Source organism: Arvicanthis niloticus, chromosome 1 (assembly GCF_011762505.2).
Source record: "Arvicanthis niloticus isolate mArvNil1 chromosome 1, mArvNil1.pat.X, whole genome shotgun sequence".
Taxonomy (NCBI): domain Eukaryota; kingdom Metazoa; phylum Chordata; class Mammalia; order Rodentia; family Muridae; genus Arvicanthis; species Arvicanthis niloticus.
Genome location: NC_047658.1, coordinates 109,666,405 through 109,687,671, shown reverse-complemented (window position 1 = coordinate 109,687,671; position 21,267 = coordinate 109,666,405). Strand labels below are relative to the sequence as shown.

General features: G+C 43.0%; 1 protein-coding gene across 4 annotated transcripts in view; it reads right to left on the bottom strand.

Annotated features, from left to right (window-relative positions):
• The window catches only part of Kcnq1 (potassium voltage-gated channel subfamily Q member 1), a 319,040-nt gene that overhangs the window by 217,619 nt on the left and 80,154 nt on the right, over window positions 1-21,267 (bottom strand). For all 4 annotated transcript variants that reach the window (XM_076913905.1, XM_076913913.1, XM_034508125.2 and 1 more), the window contains exons 7-10: window positions 20,624-20,734; window positions 19,495-19,590; window positions 17,841-17,963; window positions 16,799-16,940 (exon numbers count right to left, since the gene is read on the bottom strand). In XM_076913905.1, the coding sequence (XP_076770020.1) occupies window positions 16,799-16,940; window positions 17,841-17,963; window positions 19,495-19,590; window positions 20,624-20,734 (472 nt within the window). The remainder of the gene's footprint in view (window positions 1-16,798; window positions 16,941-17,840; window positions 17,964-19,494; window positions 19,591-20,623; window positions 20,735-21,267) is intronic.

The following is a 21,267-nucleotide window of genomic DNA, read 5'->3' as shown; positions in this document are numbered from 1 at the left end:
AATGCTAAAAATGGTCAAATTTCAAAAGATGTGTTTGATTCTATTTATATAGCAATCTCAAGAAAGCAAATCTATAGAATCAAGAACAGATTAGTGATTACTGGGAATTAAGGGATGGTAGGAGGAAAGAGGGTGTGGCTATATAACGGCAAGCAGGGATCTTTGTGGTAATGAAGAATATTCTGTATCATTGAACTAGTGTTTCCATCCTCCTTAAATTGCACTACAGTCTTATTACGACTGGGAAAAAACTGTATATGAGCTTTTCAAACCATATGTGATCTCTTTACATTATTTATTACAAATGCATTTCAATGTCTAAAAATAGATTAAAAGCTTGAATTTTAGAAGTGTGCAAAAGGAAGCCAGCAAGATAGTGGGCAGAGGAGCTTTCTGCTTAGCTTAATGACTTGAGTTTGATCTCCACAACTCATATTCTAGAGGGAGAAAATAAGCTCCTACAAGTTTTCCTCTGTTCTCCGTGCATATTGTGGTATGTGTATGTCATCCCCTTCCCATGTATGTAAAAAAAATACAACTGTGCAAAGGTTCTGAAAACATATTTCAGTAAAGAATAACTGACCAATAAACACATGAAAAAATATTCGATACCATTTATGAAGCACATCAGGACTGAAATCAGATAGCAAATACTAGGTAGACAGTTTTTTTCTCAGCACGTTTTGGATGGGGTATTATAGATGGAAAATCATTTTTGCAGTTACCATAATACAGACTAGTTCCAGAAAGCATCTTAATCAGGATAGACCAAGACTTTAAGTGCTTATAGTATACCCACAGCAAGTTCATCTGCCTCAAGATAAATAATAGTGACTACACAGTAGAAAAGCAGACAGTGCCTTAACGGAGTGATTAAAACATCACCACCATTGAGGACCATCATGTATATACCATGGGACAAGGCACCCTAAGAAGGACTTTATATCATTTGTGGAATATTCCAGATGGGAATATACAATCTGGATCTAATTATAAAGAAATATCAAAGAAATCTCTCAAAAAGTGACTTTGATGTTAAAAAAAAAAAAAAAAAAAAAAAAAAAAAAAAAAAAAAAAAAGACTAAGAAAGACTAGAAATGCCCAGGTTCACGGTAACTAAAGATGCACAACCAAGGGCAACTTAGAACATGGAATGGGCCCTGCACTGGGGGACAGCTACACCAAAGGACTTTGTTGTGTCCACTGACAAAAGTAGAACATATAGGCTTTGGGTTATTTCAGTGACTGTATGGATGTTTAATTGCCAAAGTTGATGTCTGTTATATCGCTTTCAAAGGGGGGAAATGTGATGTTGTCATCTTCCTTAAACTGTAGTACAGTTAAGAAATAAATTGTTAGGAAATACACGGCAAAATGTCTAGGGCTGAGGGACTGTAAAGTGTGCAATTCCCTTTCAAGTTTTGCAGAGGAACACAGTGTACGAGTACACATATAAAAAAAAATATTGAAAATGAAAAAGCAAGTGAGGCTGGAATGTTAATAAGTGTACCTCAAATCTTAATGAAGGGTATGAAGATGTCTTACATATCATTCCTGTAGTTTTTCTATAGTTCATCATTACTTCCAAATAAAACAGTTTTGTTATGTTTGAAGAAACATCTATGACATATCACAGTATTCCAGTGATGCTTGATTCACGCCAACTTTGCCCTAACTCAGGAGGGTAAATATGGTAATATAGAGAGAGTTGTGGTTACTTTATTTCATTTTTGGTTGTCACAACTGAAGGAATGCTGTGTTAGCATCCTGGCAGAAGCCAGAGGCCCTGCTAAACATCCTGCAGTACATGGGGCACTCTTCGTTGACAAAGAATTATCTCCTGCCAAATGTCAATGGTTCCACAGTAGAGTATCCCTGCCCCACTTGGCTAACAAGATGGAAAATTGCTCTGCCAATAATGGCTGGCAGGGATGCCGGGAAAGGGGAACCCTGCCTGTGGAAATGCGAGGTCAGACAGCACTTGAGGAAAGCAACCTGGCAACATGCATACAATTTAACAACGCACCCATCCCTGTGTAAGGGGCTGAACTCTGTCCCCACCAATTTCCTAAGTTGAAGCCCTCACTTCCAATATTTCAGAATTGTAACAGGAGATCAGACCTTTAAACATACAGTTAAGTTGGGTCCAATTTTACTGGTGTGCCTATAAAGAAGGGGAAATTAGGACACAGAAAGAATCCCAAAGTATGGCTAAATGGACAGAAGACACAGGGTTACAGAGGCCATCTGGGAGAGGTTTTACTAGAAAAACAACCAGCTGGCACTCCAATCTCAGTCTTGTGGGCCTCTGCTTTTTGAGAAGCCTCTTGATTCAGCATTTGGTTTTGACAACCCTGGCAAATGAAGTTTGTGAATTCATTGCATAGAAATAAAAGCCTGTACACTAGGAAGTGAGTTTAAGAAAGACTTTTAGCCCGGCAGTGGTGGTGCACACCTTTAATCCCAGCACTTGGGAGGCAGAGGCAGGCAGATTTCTGAGTTCGAAGCCAGCTTGGTCTACAGAGTGAGTTCCAGGACTGCCAGGACTACACAGAGAAACCCTGTCTCAAAAAACCAAAAAAAAAAAAAAAAAAAAAAAAGAAGAAGAAGAAGAAGGAGAAGGAGAAGGAGAAGGAGAAGGAGAAGGAGAAGGAGAAGGAGAAGGAGAAGGAAGGAAGGAAGGAAGGAAAGAAAGAAAGAAAGAAAGAAAGAAAGAAAGAAAGAGAAAGACTTTTAGAAAACTAGCTTAAACCTAAAGCAAAATATATTTCAAGCAACTAAGAATATCATGGTACAGGCATAGAAGGGGGAATGAAGAAGAGAATCTAATCTTAGATTTAAATAGAAGTGAGAAATAATAGAATTGTTCCTGAAGCCCAGAGGAAGCTGTAGCGATGCAACTGTAGAAAAGCAAGGGGCAGAAAAGCAGGCATGGTGTGGCTTCCATATGTTTCAAAACAACAATAAGGTTTCTTCATGTTATGTATGTTTTATATGAACATCAGGAAAACATTAGAGAATAAAATCATTGTTTATCAATGTAGGCAACAGAGGAGAAACATAAAGAAAAAGATTGTATATATACAATATAGTCAACTGTAAATCTAAGAGCATAAGTATTACCATTTTTAAGAGGAAAAAATATTTCTCCCCCAAGATTTGTGGCATGAGGAATAAAATACAAGAGGATGGAGCACAGAGTTGTCTGATAGGAGAGAATAAGTCTGGCGTTGATGCAGCATGGAATTAATTAGAGGAGACAGACACCAGAGTTTTCATTGTATATAGGGTAGAAACCAACATCCTCACCTTTGTTCACTGTGGTAATCCTTTCAGTAGACAGACAGACTTTTCTTACCATTGTTTTAAAATGTGTGTGCGCGCACACACACACACAAACACATTAGAGAACAACTTACAGTAACCATTTTTTTCCCTCCTAGCATATGGGTGCAGGGAATTGGTTTCAGCTCATCAGTCTTGACAGAAAGCACCTTTCCATAGTGAGCTGGCCCCACAGTTGGAAAGTTGATTTCATTGATGTGTAATAGAGGCATAAAAGTAGATGGATTAGGGTCACATAATAATAAATGGTGGGAAAGGGCTGTGACCTCAAGAAGCAGGTCTATAAGTAGTGCTCTGAACACTCTAAGTTTGCCTACGTTTTTAAAGAGTACAGCTGTAAAGGAATCATTTAATTTCACTATTTCAAAATACTTAGATGTATTAAGTTCGGGTAGAGTGACTAGAGGGAAAAAGAGACCCAACTAATTAAATAAATATGTAAATATACATGGATGGATGTATAATCTTGTCATCATGTATTTTATCTTCCCATCCAAATAAAACTGAGCCCTCAAATAAAGAAGGTATGTTTTTAACTTAGGTATGTGGCACAGGTCACATCCCAGTTTACAAATTACAAAAGTCATGGTCTTATTTTTAGACTTTGATGATGCAAAGGAGCTCTTGTAAGAAAACTGGAGCCTTCACAGACTGTATCCTTTCACTGTAAGCCCATTAAACCAGAAATAAATAACAGTGATAAAAATTTATTGCTTAAAAATTAAGCAAACATTTAAAAAGAACTCTAGATTAAAGAGAAAAAACAAAACACAAAAAATTATCAAAAAAGGCAATGAAATGGGTCATATTTCATACCAAGCCCTGCATATCACAGCTAAAGCTGTGATCAGAGGAAAATTTATAGCTCTTAAAATATCTCTTGGTAAAGGGACTTTAAATAAGTGAACTAAATATTACTCTTAATTAAGTTTAAAAAGAAAACGCATAAATTAAAGATAATTAGGAAGATGGAATTAATAGATATTATAGCCCAAGATGACTAAGAAGAAAACAAATATAGACAAAGGTAATTTTCTGATAAGATAATAAACATAATATTTTAATAATTAACAGAATAGCTACATTTCTCATGAACTTGACTAAGAAAAAAGCAAAACTATAAAAGCACAGGCAAGAAAAATTTATAGAAAAGAGCATAAACTACTGAAAGAAAATTAGTTGCTACCAAGTGTCAACACAGTTGAAATGCTTCAGGAAATTACATAGCAATGAATAAATTATCCCTTAAAACATGCACTAATTTAGAATACATTACCACAGAAAAGACTAAAAGCAATTACGATTTTGTATTAGGTCCAGATGGTTATACAATTTCATTCTGTGTAAATTTAAAAGATTTTACACTTATTGTATGTGAGTGTGCATGTGAGCACATGTGCATACAGGGTGGTGGTGATGGGTGCACATCACAGCATGTGTGTGGAGGCCAAAAGAGAATGTGTAGGAATTGGTTCTCTTTTTCCAACATGTAGATCCCAGTTATCAAACTCAGTTCATCAGGCTTGGCAGCAGGTATCTGTATTCACTGAGCCAAATTGCCAGCCACTGCTTAACCTTTAAAGAGACCATAATTCTAAATGTTTTCAAACTGTTTTTAGAACACAAGCAGACAGATCTTGAACTTACATGACACTGCATTCACAAAGGCATGGTGGAACCTGTCATACTCTGCTGAGCCAAGAGATTCTGTAGCTTGTGGGATCAGATGTCAGAGCTGTCCATACTGAAGGAAAAAAGCCTTTCTCAAAGTTTTAATAACTGATAGATCTCCATCTAATAAGCAGATCTTCATGGATGGATATATTAGCAATTTGGATTGTTTTGCTACTTAGCAACCATAGCCATCAGTATCTCTAGACAAAAACACCTTTCAAATGTATAGAATCAATTTATAGAAGAGTTGAAAATTGTGTACAGTTTTACCTTAGATATCCATTTTTTTTCTTCTAACATCAATGACTAAGGCTAAGTTTCCCTGTATACTCACTCATGGAGTATTATTGGTGTCTTACTTAATAATCAAAGAATCAATTCTTGCTTGTATTTGCACTCTATTATAAATGAACTAGTCTGGCATCTTTTTTTAAAATTCTGGAATGAGTACCATCTCCCCCCCCCCTTTTAATCTCTCATTTTCTCAATATAAAGAGCTTTGAAAAAAACTGAATGAAAATAATTCACTCTATGCTTACAATATGGGTGGCAACTGTTTCCCCAGGTTACCACTTAAATTTTATTTTTGGTGGGGTTTTTGCTGTGAAAATTTTATATATTCTATTACCAGCTTTGCTGAGGTACAGCTGGCATATAATAAAAGGCACGTGTTTAAATTGTAGGATTTGGTAACTTTTGACATGTGTTGAAATCGCTGCCACAATGAAGGTAATGAGCATATCCAGTGCTCCCAGGAGCTTCCTCTTGCCCTTTTGGACTTCCCCTACCACTGCTCCACCCCTCGGTAATTATTGACCTTTCTGTCACTCTAGGTTAGACTTCATTTTCTAGAGTGCTGTGTTAACAGAAGACGACAGTATGAACTCTTTGTCTGGCTTCTTTCACTCACTGTAATTACTTGGTGGTTCATCCATGTTAGGTGCATCAGTAGTTCATTCCTTTGTACTTCTGAGTAGTATTCCACTGTATGGACACAGAAAAACTTTGGGGGAAAAAAACTACTCAGATGTTGACTACTCTTGGAATGTTTCCAAAAGGAAAGAGAGAGAGAGAAAGAGAGGGGGGAGGAAGGAAACCATTAAACTGTTTTTCAGTGTTCCTAAATCACTGTGATTCAGTGTTCCTGAATCACTGTGACCACAACATGACATACAACTGGTTGAGTTCTTTCATATCCTTACCAATACCTGGTCAGTCTCCTTAATTTTAGGCAATTGGTAGTTATGAAGTAGAGTCTACCTTTGTGCATGTCTCCAATAACTAATGATGCTGGGCATTGTCTTACATGCTTCCCTATATATATATATTACTTGCTATTAAGTGTTGGTTTAAACAATTTACCTATTTTTGTAATGTGTTACTTTGTTTTCAGTTTAAAGTGTCCATCACATATTTTGAATATAAATTCTTTTTTAGGTATCAGGTATCTGACTTTAAAATATTGACTTTAAAATATTTTCAGGTTTGGGATAGTGGCTAGTGGGCAATATTGCTTGATATGCAAACATGGAAACTGCTGTTCAAATCTCCAGCACTTTTAAAAACTGGTATGGTTATACATAAGTGTAACCCTAGCATTGGGGGTGGGGTAGGAAGAGACAGGTAGATTCTGGGAGCTTACTGACATGCCAGTCTTGCTGAAACACTGAATTTCCAATTCAGTGAGAGACTTCTTGAGGAAAAGAAGACAGAAAGCCATAAAAAAAAAAAAAAGGACAGCAATCATTTGTCCTCTACATGTGAGTTCATGGGCATGCACAACTCCACTGCACACAAAACACAGAATACTTTCCTTCAATATCTGTCTTTTTCGTTGTGCCTTTCAAAAAGCATGCTTGAGAAGCCTGGCTGACCAATTTGTTCCTATGTGCAATTTGTTCATATGTACTCATATGCTTTTGATGCTGTGTCAAAGATATACTTAACTATAATGTTGTGTCCTATAAGTTTTAGCCTTTGGATTCAGTTCTATGACCTTTTTGACATGGTTTTGTGGAGATGAGGATAAACGTTCAGTGTTTGAAATAGATATCCAGTTTTTCTGTTATGTCTCCTCCCCACAGAACAGAACAAAACAAAACATAACTTCACATATGGATTAGAAAGCATCTATCAATAAATATGAAGGTCCACCTGATCCCCAGTCTCTCCCACTATCTGTTTGCTTTTTATGTTGACATTATATATCTAGTGTTAATCCTCAAACCTTGTTCATGTTCAAAGTTGCTTTGTTATTCTAGGCTATTTGCATGCTGGTCTTGGCTTTATACTGAATTTAGAAATCAATATTGAGCCTTGTAATTTGTGAACCTAATATGTATCTATATTTGTTTTTCTTGAGATTTCACCAGCATAGTTATATAGGTTCCAAAGGAGAGTTCTTTTGTCCGATACATTTATATGCTTCACATATTTAGTGCTACTCAGAATAGTATTTAAAAGTTTTCAATTCTAGCTACAAGTAGCTACGTTACTTGTAGCTAGAATTTAGAAGTAGAATTGTTTTTCGCAGAGCTACCTTGTATCTTCAACTGAGCTGAATCCATATATTCCAGTGGCCAATCTGACACATCAGATTTTCTATACAGACAACGAGGAAATCTACAAATACTGCCAATTTCATTTCTTTCCCAACTTGCTGTTTCTTACCTTATCCCAAAGGCAAGCATCCCCAACTTAATGTTGAATAGAAATCATAACACCAGATGTTTGTACTTCTGACTTATGGGAAAAACAGGTATTTGTTCATTGAATATGTTAACTGCAGGCTTTTGTCAATAACCTGTTTCAGCCTGAGGGAGCTTCTATTTTTTTATTAGTTTATAATTATTTTTTTGCTAGATTTTTGTCAAGTACTTTCTCTGCATCTTCTGAGATAAATATGGTTTTCTTTTTTCATGTATATAGACATGGTATCCACAGTAGATAACTGGATTACATCTCTCTGCATTTTACCTTTCCCAAGAAAATTTCCATTTCCTCTAAGTTACAGAATACAGTAATGAAGAGCTATATAGGACACTTTTGTAGTTTTAAGTCCTGTCATGTGTACAGAGCTGAGTATCTCACTCCTGACACTGACAAGTTGCGACATCACACTTGCTCTTTGGTCTATCTAGTTAGTCACTTATTGATCTTCCTGGCCTTAAAAAAAAAAAAAAAAAATCAACATTGGTTTCATTATTTTTCCGTTTTTAGTTTTCTATTCCCCTCGCAGACTCTTATTTTTCTTCAGTCTACTTATTTTCGTTTATTTCGTTGTTTTATAGTTCCCAGTGTGAGGCCTTCTCTGAAGAGCTTGCATGGTGCTATATGGTCCTCTAAGAACTGTTTTAGCAATGCCCTATAAACTAGAGCATGTTTCATTTTCACTTTCATTTGATTTAAAACATTTGTTTTTTTTTTCTTAGATTTCTTTTCTGACCTTGTGTTGTTCAGAGACATGTTCTTCATTTTCCATATATTTCCAACTTCTTAATTGATTTTTAATTTAATTCTATTGTGGTAAAAGAACATATGACTTGAGTAACTTTAAGTCTATGAAGTTTTTTCACAGCTTAAAATATGGTGTGTCCTGGCATGTGCTCTCTGTGTAGCTGGCAGCTGTATTTATCCCGCTGTTTTCTACCAGCATTAATTAAGTCAACTTGATTCAAAGTATTGTTCAGATCTACATTTCTGTAGATTTTTGTGTCTAACGGTATCATCTCTAATAATAGAGACATTAAAATCCACAAAACTACTTATAGATTTTTTTCCTTCTCCTTTTATACATATTATTTTCCTGGTTTTAGTTGTAAATTGTTTTAAGAAACATCAACTCATGGAGCTAAGGAGAGGACACTGCTCGGGCAGAGGGTTCTAGTTTAGTGCTTAGCACCTACACTGGGTAGCTTACAACTCCTGTAACTCCAGCTCCAGGGGATCTGATACCTCTAGCCCTATGCAGGCATCTGCATTTATGTACATATATCCCTCCTATAATTAAAACAGAATAATTAATCACCAATAATTTAAGTGTTTTATATATCCGTTGTAGGGTCTGATGTCTATTATTTTCATCATTATTTTTCTAAATAGTCACCAACTGGGGACTTTATTTCTTCTTCAAGGGAAGAAGTTTAAATGCCAGAAGCAGCATTGTTCAAAAGAGTAAAGTACTGAATAGATTTCTAACAACAAAAGAAAAAAAAGTAAAGCTTGTAGGTCACTTTCCCATCAGACTCAAACAAGTTTGCAGAGTCTATGTAGCAGGTGAACACCACAAAATTATTGGCATAAATATTTGCCTAGAAACAACACAAACCAGTTTCAAAAGAATTTAAAATGACAGGCATTAATGCTCATGTCACAGTAAGTAGATAAAAGCAGGATTAAAACTGAGCAGTCAGTGTGGACCCAACCCAGGGATGACAGTCATCAAAGTAGGGGTGCACCCACTTTGTCATCAGGACACTGGAGATAGAAGTGAGAGGCCAGGTGCAGTGCTAATAAGAAGGTTCTGATCCAGGCTCAGAACACACCCAAGAGAGGACAGTTGTCCAAAACCGAACAGCCGTAAGACAGCAGATGACTATTCCTCTTCTCTATATTTGTGCTCCATGGTGAATATAATCTACTTTTCTAATCAGAAAAATATACATAACTCTTAAAACTTCAAAGTGGACATATTTTCCACTTAAAGGTATAGGTTACCCTTAAATATATATGATGCAGTATGTAGACTAATGGGCAGATGTGCCAGGTGGGAGAGTCCAACCATGGGTCAAGACAGAAATGGCTAAGTAGGACACTGCTGGAAAGATGAGAAGAAACTGGGCTCTCAGATGTCACATGACCCTTCTAGGTGTAGAAGAGCCATTACCTGCCCATACATCTAAGGTGAACCCATTGGTCAGTCTACTCATTGATCATGCATACTAGACTCGACACAACAAACAGGAGGTGAAAAGGCAGGGCGATAGCGTCATGTTTGCAGCAACGGCCTCAGAGAGAAGAGTAGTCATCAGGACACTGGGGATAGAATCGAGAGGCCAGGTGCAGTGCTGATAAGAACCTAATTCAGAACTTACCCAAGAAACTTTGAGCAACCTTCCTATTGGCCTCACCATAGCCTACATCCCATCAGTGAGGCAGGTTCTCTAACCCAAAAGTACTAACTAACTTCCTCAGGACCCTGAGGCTGCTAAGAGTCATTTGTGACAACTGGGAGGATTGTTAGAAGTTTCCATTAAGTCCTGGGCTGTACATACCTGAAGCCCAGGACATAAGTGCAGTGTCACACAGAGTAATAGGCCTCCTATTATCCTATAGTCAGGCCTGGCCCTTCCACCCTGGTGGCTGTGATGCAGCATGGTGCAGTCACAGAAGAGCTGCTCTTACTTCTGCAGCTGGCACTGGCCTCATACTTGGAGTTCCCCGGGGCTAATCTATAAACCACCTGCTTCATAGCAACATGAGTGCCTATTACAGATTCCAGGACCTCACCACAGTCGGCAGAGCCCACAGTACTGAGATATGAGTTTCTAAGTCTGCTGCAGATGCACTCTGGCCTCCTGTGTAGAGAGAGCTTTCTCTGACACAGAGAAGATGCTTCTGTGTCTAGCACCAAGTAGAACCTCTGTCCTAAAAGTCCACTCCCTGCAAGTCCCTGGGCAAGTTTGTGGAAACAGAACACCTGCCTTGCATGGACCTCTGGGATCACCTGATAAACGTGGCTCTGGACTCAGTCCTGAGAGCTGCTAACAGAGCAGGTGCAGCTGGGCAGACCACATTCAGCTTGAAACATCTGACCTGGGACTCAGCCTGCCCAAGTAGTCACATGTGGAATCTGATGGTCCCTAAAGAAAGAAAGTGAGTCTGGAATCTTCATGAGGCACGAAGTAGTAACTGAGAACTGTACCCCATAGCCCCCCAATGTAGAACTAGGCTCTATAGAGGCTACAAAAGAGTAGACTCAAGGGAAACATAGACAAAGCAAATGAAAAAGCCCACACACTGGTGGGCAGGGAAATGAAGGAAATTCATTTGTCTTGGTCTAGTCTTCCTGGTATATAAAACCAAAGGTCCTTGCTTGACCTGTGTGACAGAGGCCTGCTTTCTAAGACATAAGTCTCCACTCCCCGTGCATGAGCTCTCTATACAATCCTAATTGTGTTCCCTGGGCTATCCTGTTTGAGAGTAATGTGCTGTCTCCCCCAGGAACCTTAGAGACAAAAGCTACTATGAACAAGAGTACATGGAATTAGGCTAAAAGCACTGCAGATGTTGTAATTATCAACAGATGCTGCAAAACTAAACACATTCACATGAATTCAAAATTAAAACGTGTGATGTAAAATATGAGAGAGGTACTAGGTGCTAAAACCAAGCTGATTTAAAGTTCTGTGCAAGGATGCACAGAAAAAGAAAATATAGGGTAACCAAAAGGACTGTCTTAGTGGCTGGGTAAGGCAGTGGATGAGACATACCTGCAGTTAGCAACAACAACAGTATGGATAGCTTAAGAAGGGCATGAGATAACCAAGGACAAGCTGAGGTGGTCCAACAGAAGATTCTAGAAGGGAGGCTTGAAAGATAGTTCACAGTCTGTAAACTTCTTGCTTCACAAGGACCTTAGTTTTATCTCCAGAACTGATAAAAGAATGCATGGTGTGGTGGCATGTGTTTCCAATCCCAGTAATGTGGAAGCAGAGATAGCGGGATTCCTGGAGTTCAATGACCAGCCAGTCTAGCCTAATTAATAAACACTAGGCCAATAAGAGACTCCATCTCCAACGAGGAGACAGTGTTTCAGAGAATGATACCCAAAGTTGTCCTCTGGCCTCCACACATGAGCATATGTACACACATGGTTTCCGGTAGATATAGTAGCCACTTTGCTTGCTTGATAAAAGACATAAGCCCTTAGATTCAAGAGTCAATATCACAACCCGTGATTTAAAAAAAAAAAAAAAAAAAATCCACCATGTTGATACATCATAGTTTAGGTAACACTAAACTCAAAAGAGAATTTTAAGAGTCGCCAGGAGTGAAAGGTCATGCCTACAGAGGTGTTCCTATGTATCTTTTCCCCTCAATTGAAACATCATCTAGGAGTGATCACACAACTAAAAGATGCAACCCAGCTGCAACTGAATGCTCACCGAGACTATCCCTAGAGGAGGCCTAGACTTCAGGAAGAAGGAGGTTTAGTTAATCTGCAGGCAAGCCTCAGAGGTTCACACTGGTAGCAATGTGAACAATTAATGAGAAGAATGTAAAAAAATAAAATAAAACACTGGGCAGCACCTTCCAGGAGGTAGGTGTGTGTTTGTGTGTGTGTGTGTGTGTGTGTGTGTGTATGTGTGTGTGTATACCTATCTGTTTCTATGTGTGTATACAAGTGTACATCAGTACGTGTGTGCATGTGTGCATATGTGTATGTGTACTTGTGTGTGCGCACGCACACGTGTGTGTGTGTGTGTGTGTGTGTGTGTGTGTGTGTAAGTTCGGGTATGGCAGTACCTAGAACAAAACCAGATATCATGGGGACTCAAGAGATGGGTCCATATGAGACAACAATCAGCAATACATTCAAAATATAATCCTATGGGGGCCACAGAAATTCACGCCCAGCCTGGATTGGAGTAGAGTGCATCCAGCAAGCACCTCCATCACTGACAACTTTCTGAACTGGAAGTCAGAGATGCTGCTTGACACACATTAGCAGTCCTACTGCATATATGGGAACAATCTAACCTCACCCACAGTGGTATCTCTGAATGTAATTCACCCACTCAATCTCTGAGCAGTGGCTGCTAGTGTTGAGATGCCCATTAAGCCTACAGTGCGTCCTCAAGATTCCTATGGACAGCAGCAGCCAAGTTACCAGGGTCAGGTTCTTTGGGTCTGAACTTGGACAATAGCTTCTCCATCAACTAGGGCCCTGGGCCTTGCTCTCCACTTCTACCTTGAACCTGGATATCAATCCCTTTTGGATGCTAGGAAATTGAATGGCATGTGACTTGAGTCCTTTAAGTGTGAAAGACAACCAAGTTCTCTCAGGCCTAGATGGTCCCCTGAATCCTCTCTAAGTTGTTAACATTGTATCTTTCCCCCACTAAAAACACAAGATCCTGGCAAGAGTGGTGGGCCTTTGGGGGAGGAGTAAATTTCTTTCTGCTTTCCACAGTGTTTACAGGAGACACAGATCCATTTTTACTGCAGAGTAGCCTGGGCCCTGATGCTACCACAAAAGACCCCATTCCCTTACCTGCTTCTATCAGTCCAATTCCACCACACCTGCATACATTTCTTAGGAGAGCTTAGTAGAGTGTCCTTAGGATATATGTGTGCCCTTTGGAGATCCCTGCATGATTCTGGGCTTCTGTTAGTCATCTCTAGTTGGGGTTAGCACTGCAACTCACTTCTACCCACTAAACACTAAAAGGGTATACACTGAAAGTATACAGTTGGATTTTTGCACACCATGAACAGGTGAGTGTCCCCTGCAAGGACAAGATGATGGCTTCCTAGTCCTCACACACGGATGAGGTCCAAGTCCTGGTTTGGCCTGGCACTAGAAGTCAGTGTGACTGCTTGGGATCTGCCTCGTGGGAGCAGGCACTCTGGGGCTTTCCCAGTGATGGCATCCCTCCCTCCCCGCCTGGGATTAGCACCTCGTCTCCATGCCAGAGTGCTCAAGATTCCCAAGAGTCTCTTGGGGTAAGGAGATTTGGGTGTATCAGGTAACCTGTGGAGTAGAGGTTGTCCCAGGTCCTTAGAAGGGCCAGACCAGTGGCTCAATCTCTAAAATCTGGTGGCTCTGGACTAGGCTGACTTATCTCATTAACAGAAAGAGACAGCACGGTGTGGGAGCATTCCACAAGCAGTGCTGCTTTCTCTGCTCGTGCACCTCATTAACATGCCACAGACATCACTGCGGACTTCATAACACTAAGCAGGCTGAATGGACGGCAGGGACACTGCTGCCCCGTATTCAGAAAACATCGAGTGATGCTTCTCCTGGGCAGGCACAGGGCTGCATCCCTGCCGCCTCTGCTCACGCCCAACCTGCCCATTAGCATTAGCAGAAAGCCCCTATTTGCATTGAGACAATAGTCCTACCCCTGAAGCAGAGCTGCAGGGGCACTGGGCATTTGTTGGCACAATTGCCCTTTGTGCCCGCTCCACTGGGCAGGCGGGAGTATGTCCCAGGGGCTCATGGAGATGTGGCCAGCCCCGAGCCAAATCCCCATGCCATCTGATGAGGACGCTCAGTAAAGTGGGGCCCAGGCTGGGTCCTGACAGACAGGATGCCTAGGATAGCCTTCGAGAGCATAGAACAGCCATGGCCCCTTTCTTGAACACTTCCCACCCTCCTGCCAAGATGTGGTGGCGGGAACAATTACACAGGATACAGATCAGCTGCCCTTGGACAAGCTGAACTTGGTAGGCTGAGGCTCTGACACTTGTCAGAAGAAAGATGAGGAACAATATTGTTGGTCACCCTCTGCTATACCTGAAACTGTCCTTACAACTTCCAATGAGCTGGAAGTTTCTGGAGGATCCTAGAACACTCTACTTAGTCACAAAACATTCTGGCAGGTCCCAGGCATTAGGAAGAATTCTAAGAAGGGTGAGACACACCTAAATGACAGCAGAGTGGAGGGATGGAGTGTCAACTCAGGAGATACTGTTTCACACACATTGTTGGTCTCTACCCTTAGTTCCTACTCTGCCAAGCATCCAACATCAGTGCCTCCTTCTGGCCAGGTGCAAGAACTGGCCACATGGCACATGAGGCTGGGCATGACTCTTGGTGGCCCAAATATGGAAATGAGATGTCCAGTCCCCAACAAGACACTCAAATGAAGCCTTTCCATGAAGCCTGAGACTCTTGAAGGTAAGCAGAACAGTTCTGAATGAGAAGCAAGACTCTGATGCCAGAAACCAGGACTACAGGAGCCAGCACTAGGCCCTGGGTTGCCTAACATTGCTGGAGCAATTGGGATGGGATGGGGGAATGAGCTAAACACTGGTGACTTTGACCTCTCCATCTGGAAAAGGGCTCTCCCTGACCTCAAGTACCGAGGTCCAACTATCATTTTTTTTATGTTTTCAATCAGGTGTCTCTGTTACCCAGGACTGCATCTTGGGCAGGGTCTTTAGAAATATGTGCAAGCCTCTCCTCCCTGCCTTTCGAGGGGTGGTTCCTGGACTCCCCAATTCATAGATACTCTGGTCCCTTAGATAAAATGGCATAGCATTTGCATAAAACCTTCTTGTACATCTTCATGGCATCTCCAGACTCTTTAGAAAAGAAACTTCCATGTAATAGTCTGTGACAGATTGAGTCAGAGGATAAAGAACCAGTGGACACTGGATGTCCAGACTATTTGCCTCAACATAGTCTTGAGAGGAAACGGCTAGCAGGACAGTGTAAAGGGCTTCCCAGGAGATTCTGAGCAAAAAGCATGTGGTGATATGAGCTACATCCCAGGCCTAGCTCACTATCTAGCTCACTGCCTTGATACCCACACTTTTCAGGGGAAGAAAAAGACCAGAACTGTTCAAATTTGAGTTATAGGCAGCTGCTAGAGTCATTCACCCTGAGGTAGGCACTGAAGTTTTCAGAGAGATATGAGAGCTACAGGGGATGTCCCTCCCACAGCCACTTATGCTGTCTCCCAAGGGTTATGCTATAAACTCAGACTGCACACTCCACATCTGGGACCAGGAGTGTGAGAATCCCAGACCCACAAAGCTCTGTCTCCTGGGACAATGCTTGATAGTATATCATAGTAATGGAAACAGCACATGTACCTCCTGAGAAGTCTCTCTGGTAAGGAAACCTTTTACTCCTGCTGTGGTCCCCTTTCAGTACAGAGGAAGGATATGAAAAGAGTGCCCTTAGCCTATCTGCTCTGTAACTGGTGACCCAGAGGCACTCCTGGAGCATGCCATATTCCCATTGCATGGCCTGGAAAATACGCTTAACCTTTCCAAGTTCCCTTAGCACAGAGCCTTACTATGGCCTTACAGAGACAAAACTAACTAGGGCCCAGGCATGAAAATCTTTCGCAGGCATGCAGTCTTATATCACCAGGTCCCATGAGCCTGGCCTCATCCAGAACCCATAGAAGGAAGGATATAGGGATATAAGATGGTGATACTAGATACAAACCCAGGGCTATATAAGAAATGTGTCCATCAAGACACTGACCCCTGCAAAATGCCCTCATGATTTCTCCAGCTAGCCACTGGCCCTCCAGGGCCTGCAGATGTTTCATCTTTACCACCCTCACCTCTGGGCTTCCACATCAGTGGGCAAACCTCCAAGAGATCACTGCATCCATTTTTCAAAGACTTTGGATGCTAAAAAGAGAAGCCAAGTGAATAGAACACATATGTCACCCTTCCCTCTTGTAGCCAGGTTGGGCCATGCTGTCCCCTCAACATTCTAAGGCAGTTGTAGGCATCTTCTCAACAGACTACATAGTGATAACCACCTGGGAAAGGCTAGTGGAACATGACTTCAAAGCCTCCAGAAGCTTCTAGGTCTATTCTACCTTTCATCCTCCAATAGCAGAGACCTCGAGACATGCTTGGGCTTCCAAGGTAGGCAAGTGACTGTATAGATGCTATGGGACCTTATGGACAGAGTGTCAGGGAAGAACTAGGGATGGGTGGCATGGAAGCTCCCCAAAGCCAGGTTGACCCTGCTGCAGGGTCAGTACCAAGTGTCCTAGCCCTGCACACATGGGAGCTTGCTTACCTGAGCTATCATAGCCATCAATGGAGAAATGGTCTGGCCTCCGATCCTCTGGGGGATCATAAGTGATGTGAGGGACATTGAACATCTTCTCTCCAGGACTCATCCCGTTATCCTTATCCAGCTTGAACTTCTTCTTCTTTACCTAAAAACATCCACATGAAGAGTGGCACTTCCTGAGCACTGTTTGCCCAATCTTTAACCAACCCCAGAGCACTTGGGGGAATTTGGGTCTGGGGATTGAGCTCCAGTACCTGCAAACATTGGTGAAATGGGGCTTCAGTATGCTGGTGCTGCTGCAGGGTTTAGAGTGTTGCTTGGCCCAGTGTGGCCCTCTATGAGCCACAGCCTAAGAAAGGCAGGCAAACAAAAGCAAACAAAAACCCAGTAGACTGTAAATATGCAAGCTTGCACCAGGGCAGTAGGGCTGAAGGCTACAGCAGCAAAAAGGCACTGAAGCCTCTTTAAAGAGGTGCTTCAAAGACAGTGGGAGAGCAGGTTGTGTGAAGCCACAGAGAGGGAAGAGCAAGTTCAAGTGTCTGATGACAGCTGGATGCTGGGGAAGTTGTCTTTTTGAGGAGGGAGGGGCAGGCAGAAAAGGGGAGAGCCCTAACCTTTTCCTCACCGCTCTAGGCAAATGGCGGGACTCTTGTCCACTGCTGCTGGAACTTGACTCTCTGTGGGCTACAGCTCCAATACCTTCCTGTTCTGTCTGCTTTGCCCAGTAAGGAAAGCCCGGCACCAGGATCCTCTCAAGAGAGTCCTTCCAACAGCTGATGGAGTTGGTGGCTCCTATTCCAGAAGCACTCATATCCAGAAGACCTATCATATCCTGGTCTTTGCAGTTCAGTATGGCTCCAAGGATGAAGGAAATGAGGTGAACAGGGATCAGGCATGGAGTAGACCTCCTCTGACCTCAGAACAATGTTGACACCCTAATGAGCAGTACACTGAGTGGCAATCCCAGAGTCTCATACGCCGCCTCTATAGCTTCCTGACCTGCTAATATGCAGTTTCCATCCAGGTAGCCAGTAAGGCTGCTTACCATGACAGACTTTTTAGGCTTGGGGCTGGGGGACAGCAGAGTGTGACTCCGAGCAGGCTTCCGGACATAGATCTTCCAAGTGGATGAGTCAGGATTCTCAGCAGCATAGCACCTCCATGCAGTCTGGAATCAGGCAGAGGGGAAAGAAGAGAAGGGTCATTAGTCCAGCCACTCAGTGGTACCTCTCAAAGAATCTTCAACTCTTCCTAAGCCCCAGGCCCAGCTTGTTCCAAGGCCCCTTCCCTGACAGCAAGGCTTGGCCCTCTAGGGCTAGGAAAGAGACTGCCTCGTGCATTAACTATCTATTACTTGAGCCACTGTTGAAGGGGGTCTTGAGCAAGCCCTAGACATACAGAGATGCCCAACTAAGGCAGAGCTAGATAATCAGACTTTTCTCGGAGAAGGAAAGTGGAAAGGGGCTGGCCAAGCCTTTGTGAGCACCAGCAGGGTGTGGAGGAGTAGAGCCCCAGGGCCCAGTGGGTGGTGAGGCCTCCCAGGATTTCAAGTGCTAGCCTGTGGCTATGAGTCTCTGATGACTACAGATGAAACTCTTGGGCAACATTCTGGAGGGAAACTCCCTCCCCTTAGTCATCACAGAAAGATGACCTGGGGAAGACACTGGAGGGGTCTGAAGGAGCTAGGTGAGCAAGAAGGGGGAAAGGAACAGATACCAAAGCCTCTTATGGGGACATATCATGGTGGCTTTGTCATATAGGCCCTATGGGCATGAGAAAATAAAACTAGTTGAAAGTTCTTTCTGCTGGCAAGGCTACTGAGTGACAGCCCCATGCTATGACAACAACCTAGCATAGACACAAAATCCAAGCAGGGATGTCTATGGCCTGGGACAGTTTGGAGCCCCTTCCAAGGGCTTTATGTCTCATGTATACCTTTTCTGGGCAGCTCCATACTTCATGCGGCCTGCAGCTCCTCCTAGCGTACCCCATGTTGCCTGTGTTTCCAGCTCCCACCAATATGAGCCCTGACACATCTTCCTCTGTGGGCATGGCTTCTGAAGGAGGCTTGTCCACAGACCACGTGGTTTCTGAGCAGTGGCCTCTGTACTCAGCTGAGGAACTCAATAACTGCCTGGCTATGTTAATGTGGCCAAGGCAGGTTAGTGGGTCTGATTTAAGGTTTTCCCAAAATGAGAAGCTGTGGGGTCAAGCCAGACCTGGGAAAGCACACAACTGCGACTGCAGGCCTCATGGTTGCTGCTATCATGATTAGGCAGACAGTTCTGGAAGGGCATCAGAGGAACAAGTTGTGCTAGAAGCTTAGATAATATCACTAGAGCTACAACCCTTGAGAAGGGCTGCCCCTTACCCAGGATTCTGCCTAAATCAGAGAATTCAGGAAACTGAGGCTGACCAGCAGAGTATAGACTGGCTAAGTGGCCATGGTCAGGCCTTGCCCTAGTCAGCAAGTATGACTTTCAATGGGAACAGCATGAGGAATGGTGGTCCTGCATTCCTGTGCCCATCCTATCATCTTAATAGTGAGAACTTTCCCAGAGAGCTATCTCACCATGGGAGGAACCACAGCAAAAGGATCCATGGCTCGCAAGCAGTGGACATGGCTGGGAGTGGTGCCAATGCCCAGACAGATATAAGTAAGTACATAGCACTGACAGCCCACCAGGCACAGCACATACCTGGATGAGTGAGGCTGCGGCTGGGATCTGCCGGTTGAAGTGCTTCTGCCTCTGCTTCTGCTGGACCTTCAGTGCAAACCCAGAGCCAAGTATCCCCTGGTAAGGGACAGAAGGTGCCCATTGTTACACAAGCCATGCTGGCCAGTGCCCAGCAGAGGACAAGGATCCCAAGGAAGAGCAAGAAGCAAAAACATCTGGAGACCAGGTTTGCACAGTGCCTAGGGCTATGGTTAGGCAGGCACTACCAGAAGGTGGGTTTGAGACAGCAGATGCCACATGCGGGTAGTCTCTAGGCTCTGCCTGCCTGCCCTTGCCAGTTGGGGTAGCAGAATTCATTTTTTCAGGGCTGATTCAACAGGAAGCTTGGCTCTAGAAGAAACCTGAGGACTCTCTATACATTTCTTGGCACCACCTGTGAGAAGCCAGGTAATTTAGCCATTAGCCTGTGCCCCTGGGGCACAGGGACCATAACCTTAGGGAAATGGGAGTTTGAGGCTGTCCTCAGCAAGAAGCCCACAGCTACTGTAGCCAGGGTGGCCAGGGGCAGCAGTGGCAGAGATGGAGTACTGCCTCAGCAGCTGGGGACATGCAGGGGCTACACACTGTGTGTCATGACCCATATCTATGTGTCATATATGCACATATAACAGACACTCAAAAACACATCATCTCCCATGTGTTAGAGACTCATGAAACACAGATACTATATGAACATGGAACACATGTGCAAATACAGGTATATACATGACACACATAAAATCATACACAAACATATATACATACACATATACACATAAACAGCACACTATTCAAATGTAATACAGACACTTGTACATGTAACACATATATACAGTATATAAACACAACATGTATAAGACACACCTACAAGGACACCAGTATGTGTCCCACACAGCACACGTGTGTAGACATAAGTTTGTGATTTTTGGAAAGGTCACAAGAGAGGGCAACTCCTGGGACCAGACCTGCAGGTTCTGCCCGGTCTGGTCCCCTGTACCTTGCCATGTCTGTGAAATGCCACAAGGCCTCCTTACCCTATTTCAAGGAATGCCTAGGAGTTGGGGCAAGGGTGAGTGGGAAACAAAGGAGAGGGGTTTTAATAGGTACCCACCGCTGGGAGTGCAAAGAAAGATATGGCGAAGACAGAGAAACAGGAGGCGATGGTCTTCCCAACCCATGTCTGGGGTACCTTATCCCCGTAGCCAATGGTGGTGACTGTGACCTGCAAGGAAAAAGGACTGCAGTCAGTGGCTGGCAGGCTGAGAGCCAGACAGGACACCTGCCAGCCCCAACACGGTGGCTTGATGACCAGAGAGACCAACTTAAAACCCTGCCCACCGGGATACTGAGGCACAGTTCTCAGAAAGTACCAGGGACAGCAATATGGTGAGTTGGTTCAAGTTTCTGAGACTTCTAAATCCCCCAACTCTGATTACTACAGATGGCACGGTCCTAGGGTTATAGACAGATTAGGGTGTGCAGGACAGGCAAAGAGCTCAGAGCCCACACACAGGGGCCAGGCTTCCTGCCCCATTGCAAGAACCCCTCTCCTGGCCACCAAAGTTGCAGTACACTGGCCCCCAGGAGGCCGGAAGCTCCCACTGAGGCCAGCGTCCACAAAGCCCCAGGATGGGGCTGACATGCTGCTTCCTGCCACCAGCCCAGGGATCCAGATGTTTTATTTTTCCTTTTCAGAGAGAATAAGACAAGGCTCTAGCCTTCTTCTTGGTGGGAGAGCAGTGTCCAGGGTGTGCA